The sequence below is a fragment of the Olea europaea genome, unplaced genomic scaffold (genome assembly GCF_002742605.1).
Source record: "Olea europaea var. sylvestris unplaced genomic scaffold, O_europaea_v1 scaffold670, whole genome shotgun sequence".
NCBI lineage: Eukaryota > Viridiplantae > Streptophyta > Magnoliopsida > Lamiales > Oleaceae > Olea > Olea europaea.
The window spans coordinates 147418-170010 of record NW_019265080.1 but is presented as its reverse complement, the minus strand read 5'-3'; the positions used below and the strand labels follow the sequence as shown (position 1 = coordinate 170010).

The following is a 22593-nucleotide window of genomic DNA, read 5'->3' as shown; positions in this document are numbered from 1 at the left end:
ATGTCAAGGACCGCAGCTTTACTTAGCCCCTTGACACTATCGCAGCCGCAGTTTGCCCAACTTCGGCCGCACATTGTAAATATTACTTCAAGTTTGAGTTGTAATTTTCGTTTCATTGTAATAGTTATTTTAATTGTAAAATAGCTCTGATATTGGTAAAAGATTAGTATGATTCCTCGTCTTTTAAACGTCTACTCCCGTCACTTGGGTTTTTGTTCAGAATGCTATTATAGGGGGTATTAGTCATTCAAAAATCTTTCAAGCTCACTGGTGTCCGCCCCCTGCACCAGCATTTGTAATTTTCTGCTTTCATCAATTGTAATGTTCAGTTTTCAGCAATCAATGTTCAATTTACTTTCAATGTATTCAAATTCTCAATTGTAAGCTTTCTACAAAATTGCAATCAAATTTTCTTTCGTCCCGACGCGACCGAGAAAAGGCGGAAGGTAGTCTAGCGGAGTAGACTACTACCGCACGGTGTCCCTTTCTGTGCCAAGAAGAAAGGCACCCCGTGAAACCTGGGAACGTTGGATGGGGCCTTCTCCTTCTTTACTCACTGCGAACCTCTTCAAGAATGTTGTCTTGAACTCAGGCCAGCTTCTAATACTTCTAGGTGGCAATCTACTATACTAGATTTTAGCTGCTCCACTAATCGTTAAATGGAAGGCTTTGCACTTCACGGCTGGGGTGGCACCCCTTAGGCTCATGTGAGTTTTATAAGCATTCAAATGCTTCTCCGAGTCGTCTCCTCCGTCATACTTTGGTATTTTTGGCATCACATAGTGGCTCGGGACCTGGGCATTCCTTAGTTCCCTTGAGAATGGTAGGTTCTCATCGTCATCGTCCAAGTCGCAGGACCTCTGCTGTTCATCAGAGTCGTACTCATCAGCCTCATGCCCCGGTTGTTGGTGAGAGGTCCCGGGGAGATCCCTAGCCTCTTCCTCCCTCCTCTATGGCCTATTTCTAGGCGGAGCAACACGGAGGGCATTTTCTTGCCTTCTTTCCGCCTGCTGGGGCATTATAGGTGGAGGAGGCGGCCTTGTCCAAGGCTGTTGAGCCCGCTGTTGCCTTAGCCTGGGTTCGGCGGGGCTGATTCTGTCAAAAACACTTCCTGCCCTCCTATGTCTTGGATCTTGCTCATACGGAGGTGGGAAATTATCATGGCTCATTTGGACCTCGGTGGGTCGGCCAGAAGCGTAGTTGGAGGAAACATCAACTTCCACTTCCCTTTCAAATTGGCTTCCACCTCGGCCATAGTCTGGCGTAGCAGCTCTATGACTTTGGACTTCATCCTCTTGCTGGTAGTGCCCTTGGGGGGCATATGGAGGAATGGGAAAGCCTCCCTAGCCCTGCATTTGGGCCATAAGCTCCCTCATCGCCAAATTTTAGCTAGCAATATCCCTCATGTTGGCTGCCATGGCGGCCATCTCTCTTGATAATCGTGCCGTCGCACACATCCCACATTTTCTTTGGTGGTGGTGGAGTCTCTGTCGAGCTACTGGGGCAGTGGGCTGAGGAGGCACGTTAGCGTTTTCTTTTACCCTCCTAGGGGGAGTATCTTCATTGGAGCTCATTTTCTCTTGTCAGATTTCAGATTTCGCTAAGTAATGGGGCTTCCTCTTGTTCTTTTCCAAGAACAAATCATTTTTCAAGGGGGATTGCCCAAATGTCCTTTCAGTAAGCTTTTGCCACAAGGTTGCTCGTGGTTATGGTATGGTTTCCCACAGACGGCGCCAATCTGTTGACCCCAAAAAGCATTCCCAATAGATGCCGGTCCCACCCGCGCACACGTGGGCGAATGTCCAACACGCTAAGACACGTGAACGGTCTAAAACGAGCGGTTCAAAGGGCGTGGGAGTAGCCCAACGACGTGGGACGGTGAGGTTTGGAATCCGGCGAGTTGTTCGTGATCCGATTGTACAATAATTACCAACCGGTGTTCGTCGATGTATGTGTAAATGTGTATAAACTCGATTTGTATATTATAAGTAAATGAGAGAGAGTTGAGTAAAGTATAGTTCTTTGTATTGATTCTTGCATTAGCCTTTTGATGTTACACAAGGGAAGTATTTATAGTGATACATGTGAAATGGGAGCCCTTGGATGAGGTGGCACGTGACCTCATCTCTTTGATTCAAACATCTTATCCTAGGTATGAGGCTTGACTTGCTAGCTTGTTGCGCATTTATTACTTGTGTAGAGCCTCCATACTAGTGACAAAACTTGACCTTTATGCTTATGACAAACGTTCTATTAATCATTCGAATAAGATCTTTGTGTGGGCGATCTCTTGGGAGAAGTGACCATGGAGGATGCCCCCTTGTTGTTCGAAGGCTCCTGCATCGGCTCCAGGGCGTCGGCCATTTCATACGATACTTCTACTTGAGGGCTTCAGCTACCTTCAACCAGTTTCAGCATCATGGCCTCGGGTCATAGGCATCGTCATGTGGACCTCAGGTACATTCACAGGCCTCGGTAAAAGAGGGCCTTGCTAGTAGACCTCGGCTTGAAGGGTTTCGACGATAGTCCACCTCGGCGATCTATGCCACCTCGGCTGGAGGGCCACGTGGTTCGCCATGAGTGGGCCATTGGTTCAAATAGGTTGGTCAAGTATGACAACACGCAACAATAATGGTAATACATTGGCTTTTTAACTTCAAAATGGACCAAAAATGTTTATTATTAAAGACCAAAATACTATAAATTAAAAAGTACTGGGACTTAACTCCCAAAAACGTTGGAGATTTAATTAATATAATACTTAAAAATTGAGGACCCAGTGCTCTATTTTCCCTTTCCGAAAGATTTGGAAGTTGGGGATTAGGGTCGGGTCGTGGGTCCGAGCATATTTGAATCCGATTCTGTTCGAATTTTCCTTGCATATAATATAATCTGGGTTTCTTTTACTTTTCCGCATATGTGGCACGTGCTGAATAGCCACTTAAAACAGGCCGTCAAGCAAACCTTCTGTGAGTAATAAAAAATAATAAAAATTCAGAAAAGTGAAAAAAAGGAATTTTCAACGGCAGAGAATTTCAGACTTGTTGAACAATGGAGCAACGATTATTTGTTGAAGCGAGAAAAGTGATATTTTTTTTTTTTTAACAGCTGTAACTTTTCTGCTGCAGAAGAAACTATGGTTTAAAGATAGTAAAAACTGGAGGTTTTGATTTGGCTTAGATAAAGAACTGGAGATTGAATTTCGAGGATTTTTTTCCAATTGTCGAAAGAGGTAAAAAAAAAAAATAAAAAAATTCTATTGATTGCCACAATTATGTAATATTGTTTGAATTTCTCTTATACTGTTGTAGGTTTTTACGGCGTTGTTTGCATCAATGACCAAATCTTTAGCGAAATCTCTACAGTTCCTGTACGATACATATAGACTTGCCTTTACGCAGTAATACGCTGCCTCAATGACAATGAAGAATATAGTTGTTTAGAGTTTCAGTTCATGATGTGGCCTTTTTGTTTCTTTTAAAGGTCAGGACTTTTGTGGGTTTTCGTATTTTTCTCTGGTGAAAATGTTTATTTTGTTAATAATTTTGTTTCTGTAGGGACCCTAGATTTATTTGTCGTGTTTTGATTTTTCGAGCGGGTTTCTCTGTGAATTGATGGGTTTTATTTGACACAGTGTTATTCAATCACAGTTCTTGTTTTGGGTGTGTTTGATGTATGTTTCATCACGTGAAATATGTATTAATTATTATGTCTGAATTTCTGATAGCTACCTATTATCATGTTAAAACCAGGGGGAAAAGCCCTTTGATATTTTGTGATGCACATGCTTATATATTACTTGTAGTTAGCTCTCTTGTACCACTGCACAGGTAGATATGACACTAGATCATTGTATTTTATACTCCACATCTTAATTCTATGATCTTGAATTTGGAGGAAGAAGGAGACCGAAAGGCATTGTATCTTAGGAAGTCGATTGTATGAGATGATTACCGCTGCTGCATCTTAGGGAGTCACTTGTACGAGAATTTCTTGCATTTCTGGTACCTTGGAATAATATGACTAACAGGCATTTGACTTTTTTACGAGTTGAGGAAACTTATAAAAAAGCCTCATCACCATAGCCATTTCATAAGCAGTGCAATTTTTATAAAACAAGATGATATTGCCCTTTGTTTCTAATTCCTTCCGACCCATGGTACAAAATTCCTGTTCTGCTTCCGTAATTTTCTTGTTAAGGAGAGTTGTTATCTTCCAACCTTATTGTATTTTTCATTGTGTCAATATGGTATCTTCCTACACGCTGGGAATAATGACATCGGGCATTGATGTCATGCTTTTCTGTTCTACATAATTTTGCATCTGTTATTAGATTGGATCCCTGCATTTCAATGGATTATTGATTAAGATTTTGTATAGCTGTGTTTTAACCTTTTTAATATGATTTTATGCAGGAGCAGCACCAAAGATGCCTGAAAATGTAATAGACTTTATAAAGAGTGTTTTTAAATGTTTGCAGGCGTAAGTGCAAAATTATGACGCTTGACGACTTCTTCAGCTTGTCAGAGAAAAATAGTGGGCTTACAGCCCCTGTTCGAGTCAGGGAACTTGTGGCTGTCATCAAGAAAGAGGGGTATTCTATTACGAAGAGCGTTAGTGATGCAACAAGGCAGTGGTCTGCAGTTGCAAGAACTATAGCTGCCACTGAGAACAAGGAGTGTCTCGATCTTTTTATTCAGTTAGACGGACTCCATTTTATTAGTAAGTGGCTGAAGGATGTTCGAAACTTGAGTGATGGCACGAGTGTTGGCTTCGTGGAAGAAATTACTCATTTACTGCTAGCACTTGAAAAGCTGCATACGGAAGGTCAGAAATCAGTTTCTTCTGAGATTTGGAGTATTGTTAAGGATCTCCTTGGCCACAATAGTTCCAAGTTACAAAATACAGCTCAAGCTCTGTTAGATAGGTGGGGAAAAGATCGAGACGGTGATACATCTTCCCTGGATGTTGATAGAGTTGGAACATTAAATGATGATGGTGTGGGAATAAATGCACGTGTTAAGAGAAATATTTGGTCGCCAGAATATTCTTCTGGATATGTTCTTCCCCGAGAGAGTTCTGATGAAGAAAAATGCCTAAAATCAACTGTAGAGTGCTCATCCTCTGGTTTTGATGCATTTCAATCTGACAAGCTTGAAAATGCACATACTTCTGAGATAAATTTGGACGCTGCTGTTATGGATGATAGACCTTTAAAACACATTTTTTCGCCGTCCTTCTCAAAGCCTGAAAACAAAAATCTGTGCCATAAAGTGGAGCCTCCTGTTTGTGGTTCAACAGGTACTAGTTCAGTTGAATCATGTACTCCAGCTGTTCCAACACAGGGTGCTTTTGACAGGCAGACTGATCTTCACAAGTTACAGTTGACTAGTGATGTAAAGCAGACCCCACATATTGGATTTTCTCCCGAGAAATCAGTCTCTATCGAAAACCTTGACCTAATAGGAGACCGACCTTATCCTTCAAATTCTGATGCTGCAGATGCATTGAATTCTGTGACACAACCTAATTTACTAAAAATTTCCAATGATGCAGACAAAGATTCCTGCCAGAAAGACTCAGCTTCTGCTGATGTGAGGACGATTGACACTGAGGGAAAAGGTGATATAGATGATGTCAGATGTTCTAATCAATGCAGAAGCTCTAGTGCATCCAAAACTAAAGAAGGTGGTGAATTTAACACGCATGTATCCTGCCAAATTATAGATCCACTAGAAGTTGCTTGTAAGATATATGTGGAAAGAGAAGCTAAAGATTTTGCAGAACGAAGTTCCAGTTATTCTGAAAAAGTTTCAGACGGTAAAACGCAGGAGCCGGATATATCAGCCTCTCTAAGTGGAAAACAATGCAATGGAGAGGGCTCGCCTAAGGAGGTGGCAATCGATCGTGATCTGTCTGCAGGAATTTCACCACTTGCAAAAGAGTCTGCAACTAGCACCAAGAACCAAGATGCTGATCAGATGAATAGCGAACAAGATATGCAAATCTTTCAAGTCACTGAGGCTGTTCAAGAAGCTGCCAGTACTGAGAAAAGCCCTTGTAACTTTGATCTGAATGAAGCTTATTCAGACGATACAAATTGTTCTGGGAATGTTATTTCTATCCCCATCTCCATTGTTTCTGCTTCAAGGGCTGCTTCTGCTCCTGGATTTCCTGTTTCTCCATTTCAGTTTGAGGGAAATCTTGGATGGAAAGGTTCCTCTGCAACAAGTGCTTTCCGAACAGCATCACCTCGCCAAATACCTGAAGGTGGCCAGGATCTTTCCTCTGGGGGAAGCAGTTGCAGTTCAAAGCAGCGGCATGGATGTCTTGATATTGACCTGAATCTAGCTGGAAACGGTGACGACAGAACTGAAGATCCTCTACCAGACAAACTAGTCCCAGTATCTTCTGGTCCATTTGGGAAATTTTCAGTGGAAGCAAATTCAAGATTAGAGCATCTTGAGTTGGATCTTAATCATTCAAGTGAAGCTGGTGATGTTCAATCAGATTTGCTGACTGTGCGACAGCTCTTTCCCGTGAGAAATGACCATCAATACCAGTCCCATTCTTCCGCTTCATCATCGAAATGGCCAGTGTTAACGAATATTGATCTGAATGGCGACCCTTCTTTTTTCAATTCTTCGGATAATATCCATTTAAGAAAGATATCTCAGAACTTAAATGCTGCTGGAGGTATAAAGTTGGATGACTCTGCAATATCTATTATGGGTTCAAGAGTGGAGATCAAGCATAAAGATTTCGTTCCTCAGTTTCTGCATGCGACTCCAGAACTTTCATTTGACATTAATTTGGGGATGGTATCTGCACTTCCATATGCTCATTCTACCAGTTACAATGGGCTTGCACCTGCTATGACTTTATCCTCCATGATGTATGGACCTGGTGGTCCCATTCCATACATGATGGAATCCAGAGGAGCACCAGTAGTCTCTCAGATTGTGGGCGGTGCTTCATCTCTACCACCTTCCTTATCTCAATCATCATTTATGATTAGCATGACAGGGTCAACTGCTTCAAACGGGGTTGTGCCTCCCAGGACTTGTTTGGATCTCAACTCCAGGTCGATGATGGAGGGGCGAAATAGGGACACTACAGGCTTCGGGCAGTTCTTGAATATGGGTCAGGCCAGGTCAATGGACGAGCAGCCGAGGTCAGGTTCCCAACTCTGTATCAGTTCAGTTGGTGAGAAGCGCAAAGAACCAGATAGTGGCTGGGAACATTATCCTTTTAAACATTATACACCGCCACAGATATAGGTGAGTTTATCTCGGATTTCTTTCATGTGACTAGAATAAGATCTATCAGAAAAGGCTAATAATTTACAATAATAGAGAACCAAGAAAAAAAGTCAAACTAACATGGTGGAACTAAATAATGATGGTGAACGTGGATTTATTTTTAATCTTGTGGCTAATTAACCGAAGGAGAAAAGAATCTTATTTTAATGTCTTTAGTTCTTGGTATCCTTATCATTTCTTAGTATTTCTCCGCCCAACATAGGATACTTGTTACTTGCAGCAGTAATCTATATATATATCAATGAAATTAGAGAAAGAATATTGTATATATTATATGCATATTTGGCATCATTGAGGCACGGTACTAGACAGGAATGAACAAAAGTTGACACCATTCACTACTGTACATCAATTTTTATCATAATTCATACAAGCCTATTTGGCACTTCTATTGTGTGTTTGGTACTCAATAGTGGATCAACTCGACTTTACAATATTATGAACAAATTGTTCTTTCTTAATGTTGTCCAGTAAATATAATCCCCGTTGCCAAATGTGCCATTAATTTTTATATAAGATTCAAGACAAACTCTACCCATGATTGGTTCATGTTGATTTAATGATACCTGTTTTGGAATCATGTAGGGTGCTGCTTTTCTTGTTTGTTTGTATCCTTCGACAAATATATATATATTGATGATATTGGAGATGTTTTACATAAAAAAGCCTATTTGGGCTGCGGTGATTGAGGCTTTGACAGAAAATAAACTGGTTTAGCACTGGAGTAAAAAGTGTGCTTGAATCCATAAAGTACTTTAGATCTTTGACAATTATGCTTTTCCGAAGAAGTTTCATGTTCGCTTTGTTGAACTGATCAGAATTAACCAAAAAAAAAAAAAAAAAAAAAAAAAAAAAAAAAAAAACAGAAAATTTTTAAAAAAAAAAAAAAAAAAAAAAAAAAAAAAAAAAAAAAAAAAAAAAAAGAGAGAACGTGAAATGCTTGTGGTTTATTGGTCCAAGTACGAAACAAGCATTTAGATTGTGTGTGTAGTATAATAGACAATATACGAACTTGAACCCAAAGAAATATGTTAACCCAAGACGTGGAGATCATGATTCATCTTCATAAATTCAATGACAATATTCCAGTGAAAGCTCATAGAATTATGTAAATGGCAAAACGCTAGAAAAATAGAGGCAAAGGATTTTATGGATTAACAGTTCCGATAACATCTCAATAAACTACCAACCTTGAGGGGTAGCTCAGTGATCAAGTATTGAGTTTGCTCCCCAATGGTCATCAGTTCGAGTCCCCTCAGGATAATTGAGGTGAGTACTCGACTGTAAGCTTTAGGGGTCCCGTGGGATTAGTCGAGGTGCGCGTGAGCTGGTCTGGACACCTATAGTTATTAAAAAAAAAAAAATCTCAATAGACTACCATGAGACCCACCTAACTGTGAAGTTTTGAAAATTGAATCATCAGTCATTGTACGGTGTATAAACATACCCCCAACTAGTAATATTAAACGAAACTCATGCCATGAAGCATCCAGTCTCTGGATGTACTCCCAAAATTCCTCCAAGCAATTCAACAAACCTATGCAATAGTTGCTACAGCATGAAGCTACGTGCGCTTGTACAAGAGAAGCTTAAAATTTACTTCTAGATGTCAAAAAGCATGTTTTTGGAAGCTTAAAAGTTAATTTGAAGTAATCTTTCTTGTCAACACGTTCGAGGTCTTTATTTTTTTTCCAAGTTACATTCTATTAGATTTCCGTCTTTACTTATTGTCAGAGAAAAGTACGTCCATGTTACAAATAAAAAAGATATTTAGCGTTTGAGATTTAAGTTTGGATATGGCCATTGATACAGCAGAGGGGAGAAAGATCCATGTAACTGCCCATCATTAGGATAAGATATATGGCTTCGTTGAATTGAATTAAGGTTTTGCTCCACGCTAAACAAATAATATGCAGAACATAAAAAATAAAACTGAAGCAGATAAAAGATCATGATGAGATTTTATACCATGACTTGCTCTTGAATGAGGGCTTCTTCCCACCTCCACGCTGGAGATTTTCTGCTTTTTAGCACTCATATCTACAGCCTTCACTGCTTTAGTCCGACAGTAAGCCACATCAATAAGAGAAATACCGTTTCTTTCTTTCTTATTTTTCTCTTCTCCCTAATCATTTCAAATGTTAATTCTCGTGACTCAAATGTAACCTTCGGGAAAGCTATAATTTCGCACATCAAAAATGAGCACGGCATTAAGTGTAAATGTTACAGCAGGATTACAGAACATGGAATATCATGACTCCACATGACAATACAGTCAGCATAACCTAATTGGCATTCTAATTCAATTCGTACACATAGTTGTGCAAAATACCCCATCGTTATTGTATATGTATGAAATAATTTAGCCAATATTTGCATCACAAGCTACGTTGAAATCCCTTTGCACCATTGATGTATACGATATGAATTTCAATATAAGAAAATGTAAACTAATTCAACATGGTACAAAAAGAATAAAAAAAAAAAAAAGAAAAAAAGAAAACGGAAATACACATGCATCATTTTCCTCTTCTAGCATCTCTCTAGCAGCTTCCAATTTCCTCCTTCACTTCCTAGGCAAATTTTTCTGTCCAAAACAATCATCTTCATATTGATATATTTGGCAATCAATTTGTACACTAGTATAAATTCAGGATGAGAATCACCTCTCTCTGTTGCTTTCTCTTTTCCTCTGCTTGTTCGGCACTAATCACCTCACTTCCAGAACCATTTTGTCTTTCCTGAGATTCCTATTAAACCAATTGCAAAAGCTGATTCAAATACACATGCATCATTATATGCAAACATAGATAATGTTGATAGAGTTATTAATCATCCAGCAAGTCAAACTAATGTACAGAATTCAACAACTATATCAATGTCGCATGATTCCTGGAGATATGGAAGTGGAAATAGGAGTTGAATTATTCAGCTGGAAAGATCAAATGAAACATAAAAACTCTATCATCATTAACTAAGCAAAACAAACTGAGATTATTTCTTTTTACACAAGCAGCAGCATCTGTCGCAGTCAAGAATATCTATTTCCTGCTTCCTGAAAAGTTTCAAGGCCTATGCAACAGAAAGTGAATAAGAAAGCATGCTTGGCTAAAAGAACAGAATTCTGTAGTTGAAATCGTTGATGCTGAGGACTTACATCTAGACGCTGGGCCTGGGTTAGATTTCCATGAAGTTCCGCCGCTTTTAAAAGCTAAAACAAATATAATTTTCAACCTATGTGCTGCCTGTTTCGTTCCACTTCCAATAGAAACATAAAATAGCATTGACTCGATCAGTTTAGACCAATTTATTTAAAAAGGAAGAAACTCAAAGAAAGTTAAGATCAGTGAAGATATTGTACATATGCAAGAAATAAGAAAGACTTATAATTATTTTTTCATTACCTTACAAGTGCATGTTACTAAATTTTATTCTCCATAAATTTTAAGTCTGCTGCATGAAGGCTTTTTTCTCCAGTTCTTAGAATCCATTGCTACATGTACCAAGGAAATCAAACACTTTGTAACCAAACACGCCATATTAATTTTGGTCTCTCTCTCTCTCTCTCTCTCTCTCTTTGCGTTTCTTTGAGTCTGTAAAATAAACACACTCTTTATATTTTTTTCTCTCTCTCTCTCTCTCTCTCTCTCTCTCTCTCTCTCTCTCTCTCTCTCCATCTTCTAGTTCTACTACATCGCTTATGTAAATGGGAGCTTCTTCAGGTGCCTGAACTTTTCTCCAGGGCCAGGCTGTTGAGAAATTGCAAGTCCTGTGACATTCATGGAAGTATAAAACAAACTCAACAGGACCGCCTATGGACCAGGCACGGCAGGAACTTTTCTCCTGGGACAGGCTGTGCAAAAAATGCAAGGTGCAGTACATCCAAGAGGCTCGTTAAACAGTTTCTAAATTTTGATCGGTTCACTTTTTTGAAGGGACAAAAAAAATAAAGAGACCCATTTGGGCAGGCCCAAGCTAAACAAAGGTCGGGCCACCCTTGCCTAGGAGCCACAATGCAGGATCAGACAACTGGATTTACACAAGACTTGCCCCGTTAAGCACAAGGCTTCCACAGCACTTAAAACTCCCACATCATAATTCTGTAATTTTTGCAGATGTCAACATTCGAACTAACTCAAGAATGAAAATGTAATGTAACTATGCATCCAAATCAGACTACTTTTCATCAGTGACCTTTTGATAAGTAAGAGCCCTAACTAGACATAATAATAGCCATGATGAAAATTATATATATGTTTAAGAGCTTGGTATAAGCTGAAAATAATCACTTTGGATGCAAAGGTTTTGGGGCATAATGCAAGAAGAATATTTCCTTCATGCATCCGTCTTAATCGAACAAACCTGCATACATAATGTACATGCTAATATGAGCACAATTTTTGGGGATCTACAAAAGATCATGTAACATAATATATGTACCCTGGTCCAACAGCAAAGGGATCTACAGATGACTTACTCCAGTCAAAGTTGCTGGTCGCTTTGCAGATGGATCGGCCGAGAGACGCAAGGGTTTGTTCAAAGATAGCTTGACGACTCAGCAACTTCATTAGTCATAGTTGCAGAAAACAGCATAGTCTGCCTTCGTTTTGGACACAACTTAACCAAAACAAAAGAGAACAATCAACTAGTTTAAAGAATGAGTTTGAATCATCAAAGGAATTGACAAAGTTTAAAAATGCTAAAAATATTAAAGTTTGTAGACAAGAGAAACAAGAAAGGGTATGACTTAAGAGACCTCCTTGACATTCAAGAAATTTCAAATGCCAAAAGCAGCTACAGCCAGGACAGTTTGCTGACCTTTGCTAATTGAACTTTCTAATTCTCAGGACATAAAAACAATTTTATTTTTTCTTGCACTTTTATAGTCTTCAACAGATACAAATATTTCTTATCCTTCTATACAGATTTCAGTCAAATGCCCTTTACTGCATTTTGTAGGGTACACTGAGTTTTTTACTCTTAAGATCCTAGACTAACCCAAAGAGACAATGAACCCCATATAATTAGGAATTTTCTTCCTTTCTCCTTGATACCTCAGTTGTAACGATAAAAGCTATGACATTAAGCCATCTGTAGCATAGAGAAACCTGGCTTCAGCTTCTTTACTAACTCATAGACAGCTGCTTCTCAAAATTTCAACCAATTCACATTATACAAATGAAATAGTAGCAGGGAATATGGTAGCATCAACTGCCATTGCTTAATATTTAGCTGTATAAGCAGGAAAAATTCCTTTCATGTGCATAAGCAATTCTGTAAGTTAATATCTGGCACGCCAAAGAGATTGAATCCGATTAAGTCTAACAGAATTAGTGAACCCCAGCACAAAATGAGTATAGAGAAAAGCTGGAGTCCAAAAGTTTAAGTGACTGGAAGTTCATTGTTAAATTTGCTTTTCTGTCACTTATCAACATCACTCTTTAATTTTTCGATGGAACTCAATGAACGAATTTACATAATGGAAAAAACATATTTAGATATCAACTCTAGGAAGTTCATTTTCCAAATGTGGTAGAAATTATGCATAAAACAGTGATGAGAAAAAAGTGTGTCATGGTACAATCTCCTTTTTCTTTCCAAATAGTATAATGAAATTTCCATTTTCTTCTCTTTGGAAGTGTTTAATTCGCTCTTTTGCCTCTTAATATCTTAAATAATGAAAATGCTGAAAGGTCCAAACAAAAATCTAAGAAACTGAATTTCCTTTCCTCTACGTTATAGTTGAAAATTTTAAGCCAAAATAAAGACTTGTTGCATTTGTTCCTCTATCTACAATGAGAAACGACAGTACTAACTCCTCTTAATAGAAAAAGAAAAGATGTTCAAACATATACCAATTCATGAATTTCAGTGCTAAAAGCCGATCAGCTTCATCAAGTATCAGAACAGCAAGTTCATCCTGATGTGCTGATAAAGAATTGCGTAGATGATTTATCATACGTCCTCGAGTTTCTACAACTATATCTGGCATTGATCTCAAGGCTGCCTTTTGAACGTGAAATGATTTCTAGCCATCAACATCCATAAAATACAATGTGAATTAGTTAAAATATAATGGAAACCAGGATACAAAACTTCCTCAGAAATACTTATCTACGAGTATTTTCCTACAACTCCCATCATCCAGTAAATGAGCTTGTAACTAGGGAGCCCAACTTTGTGACACAGGCATTTTTTGCGTACCCCACTTTCTGTAAGACACATACTACAGTACTCTTTAATGTAAAGACAAATAGCGCATACGAATAGGAGAAAATTTTGTTGAAACTAATCTAAGGATTACAAAAAACTAAGTCGTGTTCACAATAAATTTGAGATGGCTGCATAAATCCTTTTTCTTGATTCTTTGGTTCATTGCTAGATAAAGATAAGACAATTGAAGGTGATAATATGAAAAATTATAGAATTAATTTGTGAATCAAAAAGAAATTATCTTGGTACATAGAATAAAGGAAAATGTAGCAACAACATTGGGAATGTTGGATTTTATATGCAATATTAAAGCGATGAAAAAAAAAAAAATCAACATGAGAATTTACGTGATTCGGCGGTGTGCCTACGTCCACGAGAGCGAAACGGAGATATCATTATTAAGTAGTGAAGAATAGGGTTACAAAAAATTATTTATACTAACACTAGTCTGGACTCATATGAGACTTTAAGGTCGGTACAGGAAATACCCCTGTACTGTACCGTGGGGGCGTTGCCCCTGCAATCCCAACCCGTTCAGCATCCCTAACAACCAAATAGTAAATTAAACCCGCGCAAGGCCGATATCGTCGCTCCAGGCTAGCATCGGCCCATTTGATCCAGAACTTGTGTTTCACTCTATATGAGCCACATGCACGACAAGGAAGGACGGTGTATTATAAGTATATGAAACTCTTAACCTCATTCTTCAACAATAATCCTAGAAGTGTGAACCAGCTAAAGAAATTTTAACCATTTTAAAATGATATAGTGCCCCAAAGAACCCCCCCCCTCACCGACCCTTGAGTTTATCATGTTCAGTTCAACCTTTAATAGTTTTGTGCTATGATGCTAGGACTTGAGTACGGGTACGGGTACGTATCTAAATGTCGGATCCTTTATTTGATACGGAGACATGGCTAAAAATAGTACAAATTTTGGACACTGATACATGGGTACATTTCTCAAACAATTTTTTTTCCTGAAGAAATTTGTATAAAAAGTGAAATAATAATTATGCGACAAATTGTTAAAAGATAGAACATGTCACTTAAAACTATCTAAAATTTATACTAAAATAATAAGTTTTTGTTATAATATATGCTTTCAAAAATTAATATTAAGTTTAAGAGTTTTTTTTAACATATTTTGATTGTTTTTAAATTATTATTTCAATAAATAAAAAATAAATGGACTAAATAAAGTCATAAATACATGTCTATATGCATAGAAATAAAAGTCTATTATTAACCTAGAAGCCCAATAAAAATCCAGTCATTAACTTAAGTCATTATTTTCCATTCGCTTTCTCTCTCTTCGATTCTCTCCCTCCTCTCTGCTCTAGAGGCTCTACCTACTGCAGCCGCTTCGCCTTCTCGGGTTGAGCCGCCCGAGACTTCCTCTTCTCTGGTTACGACACTGCAGGACCTCACTCTTTCATCCGGAGAGCAAAAAGGGGAAAGAAGAACAGGGAGAGAAAAAAAGAAAGAAGAAGAAGGGAAAACCTTGTCATGTCCGGTTGAACAGCGCCGTGTCCGCTGCATATTTCATTCGTGTACCTGTGTCGTGTCGACATGGATACTTCGGCCAAAATGAAGAGTCCGAGCAACACAGGTTTTGTGTTTGTTTATGTATCAAGATACTCGAAAGCTTCCCAGCTAATACAACAAGCATTCAGTTCGTGTAACGCCCCGACCCGCATAGACGAAAACGTCACTCAAACCATTGTACCTTAGCCGTAAAGTTAGTTCAATATATTTTTAGTAGAAGGTATAAAGATAAAATTTTAGAATTTAATTAAAGATTTTTTTTTATTTAAACAATAATCCAATTCTAAAATAATACAATTTCAAAAATATTTTTAGAATGGGTTCCATGCATGCAATGACTATTGACGTGAAATTTTGGCAAAATTTAAAAAGTAATGTTGCAGTTCCATTTTTTTTCAAACAGTAATTATCAAAATAAATTTGTTTTCATAGCTATCAACCTTGAAACTTCATCAAATTTTAACGTGAGGTATTAAACTCCTTATAATATGACATAGCCAAAAACTAACTTCCGTCGACATCATATGGGGTATTAAAATATTTTTCAAAACTCAGCAATGACCCGGTTGAAAGGTAAACCGGTGCAGTTCACTTAAAATGACATATAAAATTCCACCGACGTCAAAAACACATGATTTCAGATTTATTCAGTAGCTAATCCATAAGACTATCAAATCCAATTGGTTTCATCCAAAAATTTTTAGTAATGAGTGAGTTATAAATTTTTGAAACCAATGGCAGAAGCTGAAAAACAGAGACAGCACCCAGCACAGTTTACTTTATGTGACATATAACCTTTTACCGATATTGGATTGACATGATTCCAATTTTATTCAGTATCTAACTTATTAGGCTATTCAATCCAATTGGTTTCATATAAAATACCAAGTAACGAAAGTGTTATGATTTTTTTAAAGATGAGGCAGAAACTGAAATTTTTGGAGAGACATCAAAATTTTAAGTCGCTAACTTTTTTTTTTGTATACGATGATTTGTAAATTTATTCCTATGACGCATATCTACTTTCAAACATAGTTTATTCATAACGAGTGTTCATAAAATAGATCCACACAATATTCATAGAAATCAAATTTAAAGAAAGTGTAAACATCTCAAAATCAACTAAAGATGTAAATCACCGGCTTCTCCATGACATGTTGCATCATCCTTTACCATCATCTACGCCCCAAGGAAAATCCATTCAATCTGTAGGAAGGGAATTAAACCATAAGTTTGAAACTCAATAGATATCATCGGTGCAATTCGTTATCAAATTAGAAATTTCGAACTATAGATTCATACCGTCGCACGTAGATAAATTTTCGACAAAATCCAATTACTATAGCATTATCATAACACATAGAGCCGGAGAATGATCATTCAAACTGTTGTAGTGCCAAAGCACCGTACCTGAAGATACCATTTCATTTAAATATTTATCGAAAAATCAAATTTGAAAACGAATGAACACTTGCACCTCTACCTACCTTGAATTTTTTTGGATAAAAGAACAAAATGTATAGAAAGCCTTCCTTCTTCTCACCCTTGTTATTCCTTAAGCTTAATTTGATATGAAATATATTTTTTTGAGAGAAAATGAGATAAAATTCGGATTTGAAGAGGAGTGTAGTGAAAAAATGACCTTCCACTTCTATAATATTTCTTTTTAATGAAAAATTAAGTGGGGAGTTGTATTAACATTAAATTTATTAAATTTAGTCTTTAACTAAAAATTTGAAGAGTTTCTAAGTCATAAAAATAATTCATATGAAAGTTTTATAAAAAACATCTACATGGTGATTCGAACCTAGGTTGCCTATATGAAATATCATGTAGATGACCATTGGACAACCCAGTTATTCATTAAATCTTTGTAATCAATTTTACTTAAAATTAATTTCTTAAATTGCTGGGCTTTTAATTAACTTATGACTTAGGCTTTTGTAATCTTACATAAGTTGAACTTCCATAGGTCGTTTCTAAAATGGTTTAGGCTCGTGGTGCTAGATCATCACAAAATATTAGCATAATTCCATTTTATTTTTCTTGGCTACTACAACCCTTACACTTTAAATAAAATTTCGTCCTCAAAATTTACCTTATGGTTGGACAAAGAGTGTTGAATATTTGTCTTTAACTTCTTCTTCTCTTTCCCAAGTAGCTTCTTCTACTCCATGATTATTCTATTATAACTTGACCAGTTGAATCTCCTTGTTCCGTAATTTATGTACCTTTCGATCTAGTAACTTGATCGGTAATTCCTCATAAGATAAGTCCTTTTGTACTTCCAAGAATTGGTAGTTGACCACATGATCAGGATCATGCATATACTTTCTGATTATCGATACATGAAACACATTGTGAACTGCCGATAGTTCAGGTGGCAACGCCAATCGAGAAGCCACATTTCCAACCCTGTCAAGTATTTCAAAAGGTCTGATATAACGAGGTCGTAGTTTGCCTTTCTTGCCGAACCTAGGTACACCCTTTATTGGTGCCACCTTTAAAAAGACTTTCTCTCCAACTTCAAATTCCAAGTGTTTTCTCCTAGTATCTGCATAGCTCTTTTGTCTATCTTGCGCGACCTTTATCCTGGTACGGATCTTATCAATGACTTCAACTGTTCTTTCAATAATCTCTGGTCCCAAAACTCTCTTTTCTCCGACTTCGTCCCAATGAATTGGTGATATGCATTTTCTACCATAGAGAGCTTCATACGGTGTCATTCCAATAGTTGCTTGGAAACTATTATTAAATGCAAATTCTACCAGAGGTATATACGATTCCGAACTGCCTCCTAGATCCAGAACACAAGCCCTTAGCATATCTTCCAAAGTTTGAATGGTCATTTCAGACTGACCATCAGATTGAGGGTGATATGTTGTACTGAAATTCAATTTCGTTCCCATAGCTACTTGTAAGCTCTTCCAAAATTTTGACGTAAATCTCGGATCTCTATCAGATACAATGGACACAGGGACACCATGAAATCTTACAATCTCTCTAATGTACAACTGCGCCAGCTGATCTAGACTGAATGTCATTTTTACTGGAAGAAAATAAGCGGACTTTGTTAGACAATCCACTATTACCCATATAGCATTCTGTCCTCTTGCTGACCTTGGAAATCCTACCACAAAGTCCATTGCGATATTCTCTTACTTCCATTCAGGTATGTCTAATGGATTTAATAATCCTGCTGGTCTTTGATATTTCGCTTTAACTTGTTGGCATACTATGCATTTTGCCACAAATGAACCTATACTTCTTTTTATATTCCTCAATCAAAATGTATTTCGAAGGTCTCGATACATTTTTATACCACCAGCATGTGAGGCGTACGGGGTGGAATGAGCCTCCTCCAATATCTCCTTCCTCAAAACTTCATTATTTGGCACACAAATTCTTCCTTTAAATATTAGTGCCTGATCCGAAGCTATTCCAAAATCCTTTCTCTTCTCAGTACCAATCTCGTTCTTGATCTTCTACAAGAATGGGTATTTATCCTGTGCTTCTATGATCCGATCTCTAAGAGTAGGTCGAACCACCAAAGTTGTTAAATGAGCAGTGACTTGTTCTGGTGTGGTAATCAGTTCAATTTGCAACTTTTCCAAGTCTTTGATCAACTTCATCGAAATATCGAAATAGTAGGCAATGATGCCAACTGTCCCATCGACTTTCTGTTTAGAGTATCAGCAACAACATTAGCCTTACCTGGATGATAATGAATAGTGCAATCATAATCTTTCACGAGCTTCAACCATCATCTCTGTCTCATATTCAATTCCTTTTGTGTGAAGAAATATTTGAGACTCTTATGATCCATATAAATATCGCACTTCCCTCCATATAAGTAATGGCGTCATATCTTTAATGCATGAACCACTACCGCAAGTTCTAGATCATGCGTCGGGTAGTTGTGCTCATGTTGCTTCAATTGCCTTGAAGCATAGGCAATTACTTTTCCATACTGCATCAGTATACATCCCAAACCTTGCTTAGATGCATTACTATATATAATAAATCCTTCTGAACCTTTAGGTATGGTTAATACAGGTGCTGTGATCAATCGTTGTTTTAGCTCTTGAAAGCTTTGCTCACACTTATCTGTCCATTGAAACTTTACTCCTTTCCTTATCAATTGTGTCATTGGTCCAGCTATTTTGGAGAATCCCTCTATAAATCTTCGATAGTACCCAGCCAATCCTAGAAAACTTCAAACTTCACCAGCATTAGTCGATGTCTTCCAATTAGTTACTGCTTCCATCTTTATTGGGTCCACTTCAATTCCTTGGGCAATAACTACATGACCGAGAAATTCAACTCGTTCAAATCGAAATTCGCACTTTTTGAATTTGGCGTATAACTTTTCCTTGCGTAGTATCTCTAACGCTATTCTAAGATGTTCCTCATGTTGATTTTTACTCTTGGAGTATATCAAAATGTCGTCAATGAAGACTATAACAAATTGTTCCAAATACTGATGAAATACTCGATTCATCAGATCCATGAATACTACCATAGCATTTGTCAATCCGAATGGCATAACTGTGAACTCGTAATGTCCATAACGAGTTCTGAAAGTTGTCTTAGGTATATCATTTGCCTTAACCTTCAATTGATGATATCCAGATTGTAAATCGATCTTAGAAAATTCCTTAGCCCCTTTTAATTGATCAAACAAATCCTCAATTCTAGGGAGAGGATACCTATTCTTGATGGTCAAACGGTTCAACTCCCGATAGTCGATACACATCCTCATACTTCCATCTTTCTTCTTTACAAACAATACTAGTACGCCCCATGGTAATACACTTGGTCGAATAAAACCAAGGTCTAATAATTCTTGTAACTGGATTTTTACCCCTGAAGTTCCTTTGGGCCCATTCTGTATGGGGCTTTAGATACTGGCGCCGCTCCGAGAACCAGATCTGTTGTGAATTCCACTTGTCTATCTGGTGGTATACTAAGCAGATCTTCTGGAAACACATCTATAAATTCTCGTACCACTGGTACATCCTCAATCTTTATCGTTGCCAGTTTTTCTCGAAAGATATTAACTAGAAACCCTTGAGATGTTTCTTTTCTCAACATTTTTTTAGCTTGTAAGGCCCAAACCAGTTGGAGATGGGGTTTGGTCTTTATTCCGAGGAAAGAAAATTGTTCTTCTCCTGATTTTTGAAAAGACACTTTCCTTTCTCTACAACGAATGGTCGCATGATTACATCCTAACCAATCCATGCCCAAAATTACATCAAAGTCCTTCATATCTATCATATACAAATTAGCTTCTAAGGTTTTTCCCTCAATATCAAATTTCATTGACTTAGCTAACTTGTTTGTGTTCAATGTCCTGCCTGAGGGGAGGCTAACTTCTAGTGTACTCTTTGATTTGTTACAAGCAATACTAGATTTAGCAATGAAAGACGTTGATACAAAAGAATGAGTAGCTCCTGAATCAAATAGTATATAAGCAGGTGTATTGGCTACCAGTACAATACTCGTTATTACGTTTGAGTTCCCCTCTGCATCTTTTTGAGTCAATGTAAAAACTCGTGCTTTTCCCTTCTTGTTCTGATCATTGTTATCATCCTTCCTCTGAGCAAATATGGGACAATCCCTAGCAATATGTCCTGATTTGCCACTCCAAAAACAGGCATTCTTCCCATACAAGCATTCACCACGATGAGGCTTACCACACTTAGGGCATGACACTACTGCAGCTACCATGGCCTTACTGGAGCTAGATCCGATATTAACTTTCTTATTTTGCCATTTTCCCTTTCCTTTGTCTTGACCATTCCACTTTTTCTTCCCAATTTGCCCTTTATCCTTGTGGTTGTACAATTGACGATGTTGCTCTGCATTAGCCTTTTGATACCAGATAGCGCGAGCTTGTTTCAGCATCTCACGGTACGACGTGAAGCGATGTGACATAAGGATCATACTTAGGTTTGGGTTTAACCCTTGCTCGGACCTTCGAGTTTTCATAATTTTAGTGTCGACCAGATGTGGAGCATACCTTGAGAGTTGATCGAACTTCCGCTCGTAATCCGTTAGGGACATTTTACCCTATTTGAGTTAAAGGAATTCGTTCTCCTTGAAATCCCTTAGAGATTGAGGAAAATATTTGTCCATCACTTCCTCCTTGAATTGTTCCCAAATTATTGCCAATTGCTGCTCCGGAGTCCTAGTTCGGGACATCAAATCCCACCAGTGACTTGCATCACCGGTAAACATAAACTCCGCACATTGAACCCTTTGGGCATCAGAGCAGTCTATGAGCCGAAAAATTCGTTCTAGCTTACGAAGCCATTCCTCAACTACTAGTGGACCAGATGCTCCATCGAAGATAGGGGACTTATGCCTTCGAAATAACTCAACTACCAAGGTGTGAGTCGGAAGAGTAATAGGAGCTGGTGGTGTAGGTGGAGCTGGATTCTAATTCAGCCTGCCAAGATCTTAAACCAGAATTGATTTTTTTTTTCAAAAACATAAAGGAAAAGATATCACAAGGAAATGGAAATCTAAATTTTTAATCCCTATGATCTTGCGAATCTTCTTCGGCGGAGCCTCATCTTTGGAGGAGTCTTCTGTCTCAGGCCCTGACTCTAGGTCCATCTCAACCTGTGGCTCAGGTTCATGCTCATGATCATTCTCTAAGTCCAACCCAAAGTCATCCTCATGCTCCCATTCGGGATCTTCCCCTGGGTCTAATTCAAACTGAGGTTCGGGCTCGAGCTCAAGCTCAACCTCATTATTGGGCTCAATTACTATCTCCGGTTAAGGTTCTAAACTCTCACTCCATCTGTCTAGAAAGGTCTGACAATATATACCAAATTCAATCGTATTTGAGTGCTATGGATGGTTACCCCCTAGTATCTCATCCCTAACAATGACTCCCATGTTTCCCCACTGAGGTGGAAGTAAATGTATAAGGTTATTCACAGCCTCGATATGCATGATCTCCAGTCTCGCATCTACAACTGCCATACATCTCTCGTAGATATCATGTACGTGTTCAACAAGTGGACGAGACGAGTTAGTAAAATAGTTCTCATAGGACTGGATGATGGCCCTACGATTTAACACTGCTATACAAACTGTGGCCTTTCTAGCGGTCTGATAAGTTCTAGCCATGTCTGTCACATAAGTGTCCAATTATGTGTTATCTTCATTAGTGATATCAACTTATACATTATGCTCTTGAGGTTCTAATATGATGGTCAATCATCATTTCTTCACGTATATTTAAACAAAATATAATGTACATAGCATATTTCATTCAAAACATCATAAGAATTTTTCATAGATTCAAGCTTAAATGATTAAAAAAAAATCAAAATCATGTTCGAAAAATAATGTGGAACATAATATTTTATTCCATATAATGGGTTCGTCGGATGAGGTCAACTGATAGACACAAGAAGCCATGGAGTGCCTTAAATGTTTCATTTTTTTTTCATCTCATAAATAAAATACACTAAGTCTACAGAATCGACTATAACTAG

General features: G+C 37.8%; 1 protein-coding gene and 1 long non-coding RNA gene across 5 annotated transcripts; one reads left to right on the top strand and one right to left on the bottom strand.

The window, feature by feature from the left end:
• The first annotated feature begins 2918 nt into the window (after positions 1-2918).
• Positions 2919-7718, top strand: LOC111390290. Of its 4 annotated transcripts, none has more exons than XM_023015309.1 (3): positions 2919-3232; positions 3312-3483; positions 4481-7718. In XM_023015309.1, the coding sequence occupies exon 3, from the start codon at positions 4497-4499 to the stop codon at positions 7278-7280; it is 2784 nt and encodes a 927-aa protein (XP_022871077.1). In that variant the 5' UTR covers positions 2919-3232; positions 3312-3483; positions 4481-4496; the 3' UTR covers positions 7281-7718. The 4 variants fall into 4 exon arrangements, with proteins under 4 accessions (XP_022871077.1, XP_022871078.1, XP_022871075.1 ...); XM_023015307.1 differs by having other exon boundaries at positions 2920-3232; positions 4416-7718; XM_023015310.1 differs by lacking the exon at positions 3312-3483.
• A 1918-nt stretch (positions 7719-9636) lies between these two features.
• Positions 9637-10873, bottom strand: LOC111390287. The gene is made up of 4 exons (XR_002701888.1): positions 10480-10873; positions 10331-10394; positions 9989-10072; positions 9637-9909 (listed from the first exon to the last, which is right to left on the bottom strand). It is a non-coding gene; the product is annotated as an uncharacterized LOC111390287 (long non-coding RNA).
• Positions 10874-22593: the final 11720 nt, after the last annotated feature.

Coding starts and splice junctions, on each gene's coding strand:
- LOC111390290 (XM_023015310.1), top strand. CDS start 4,497: ATGACGCTTGACGACTTCTTCAGCTTGTCAGAGAAAAATAGTGGGCTT.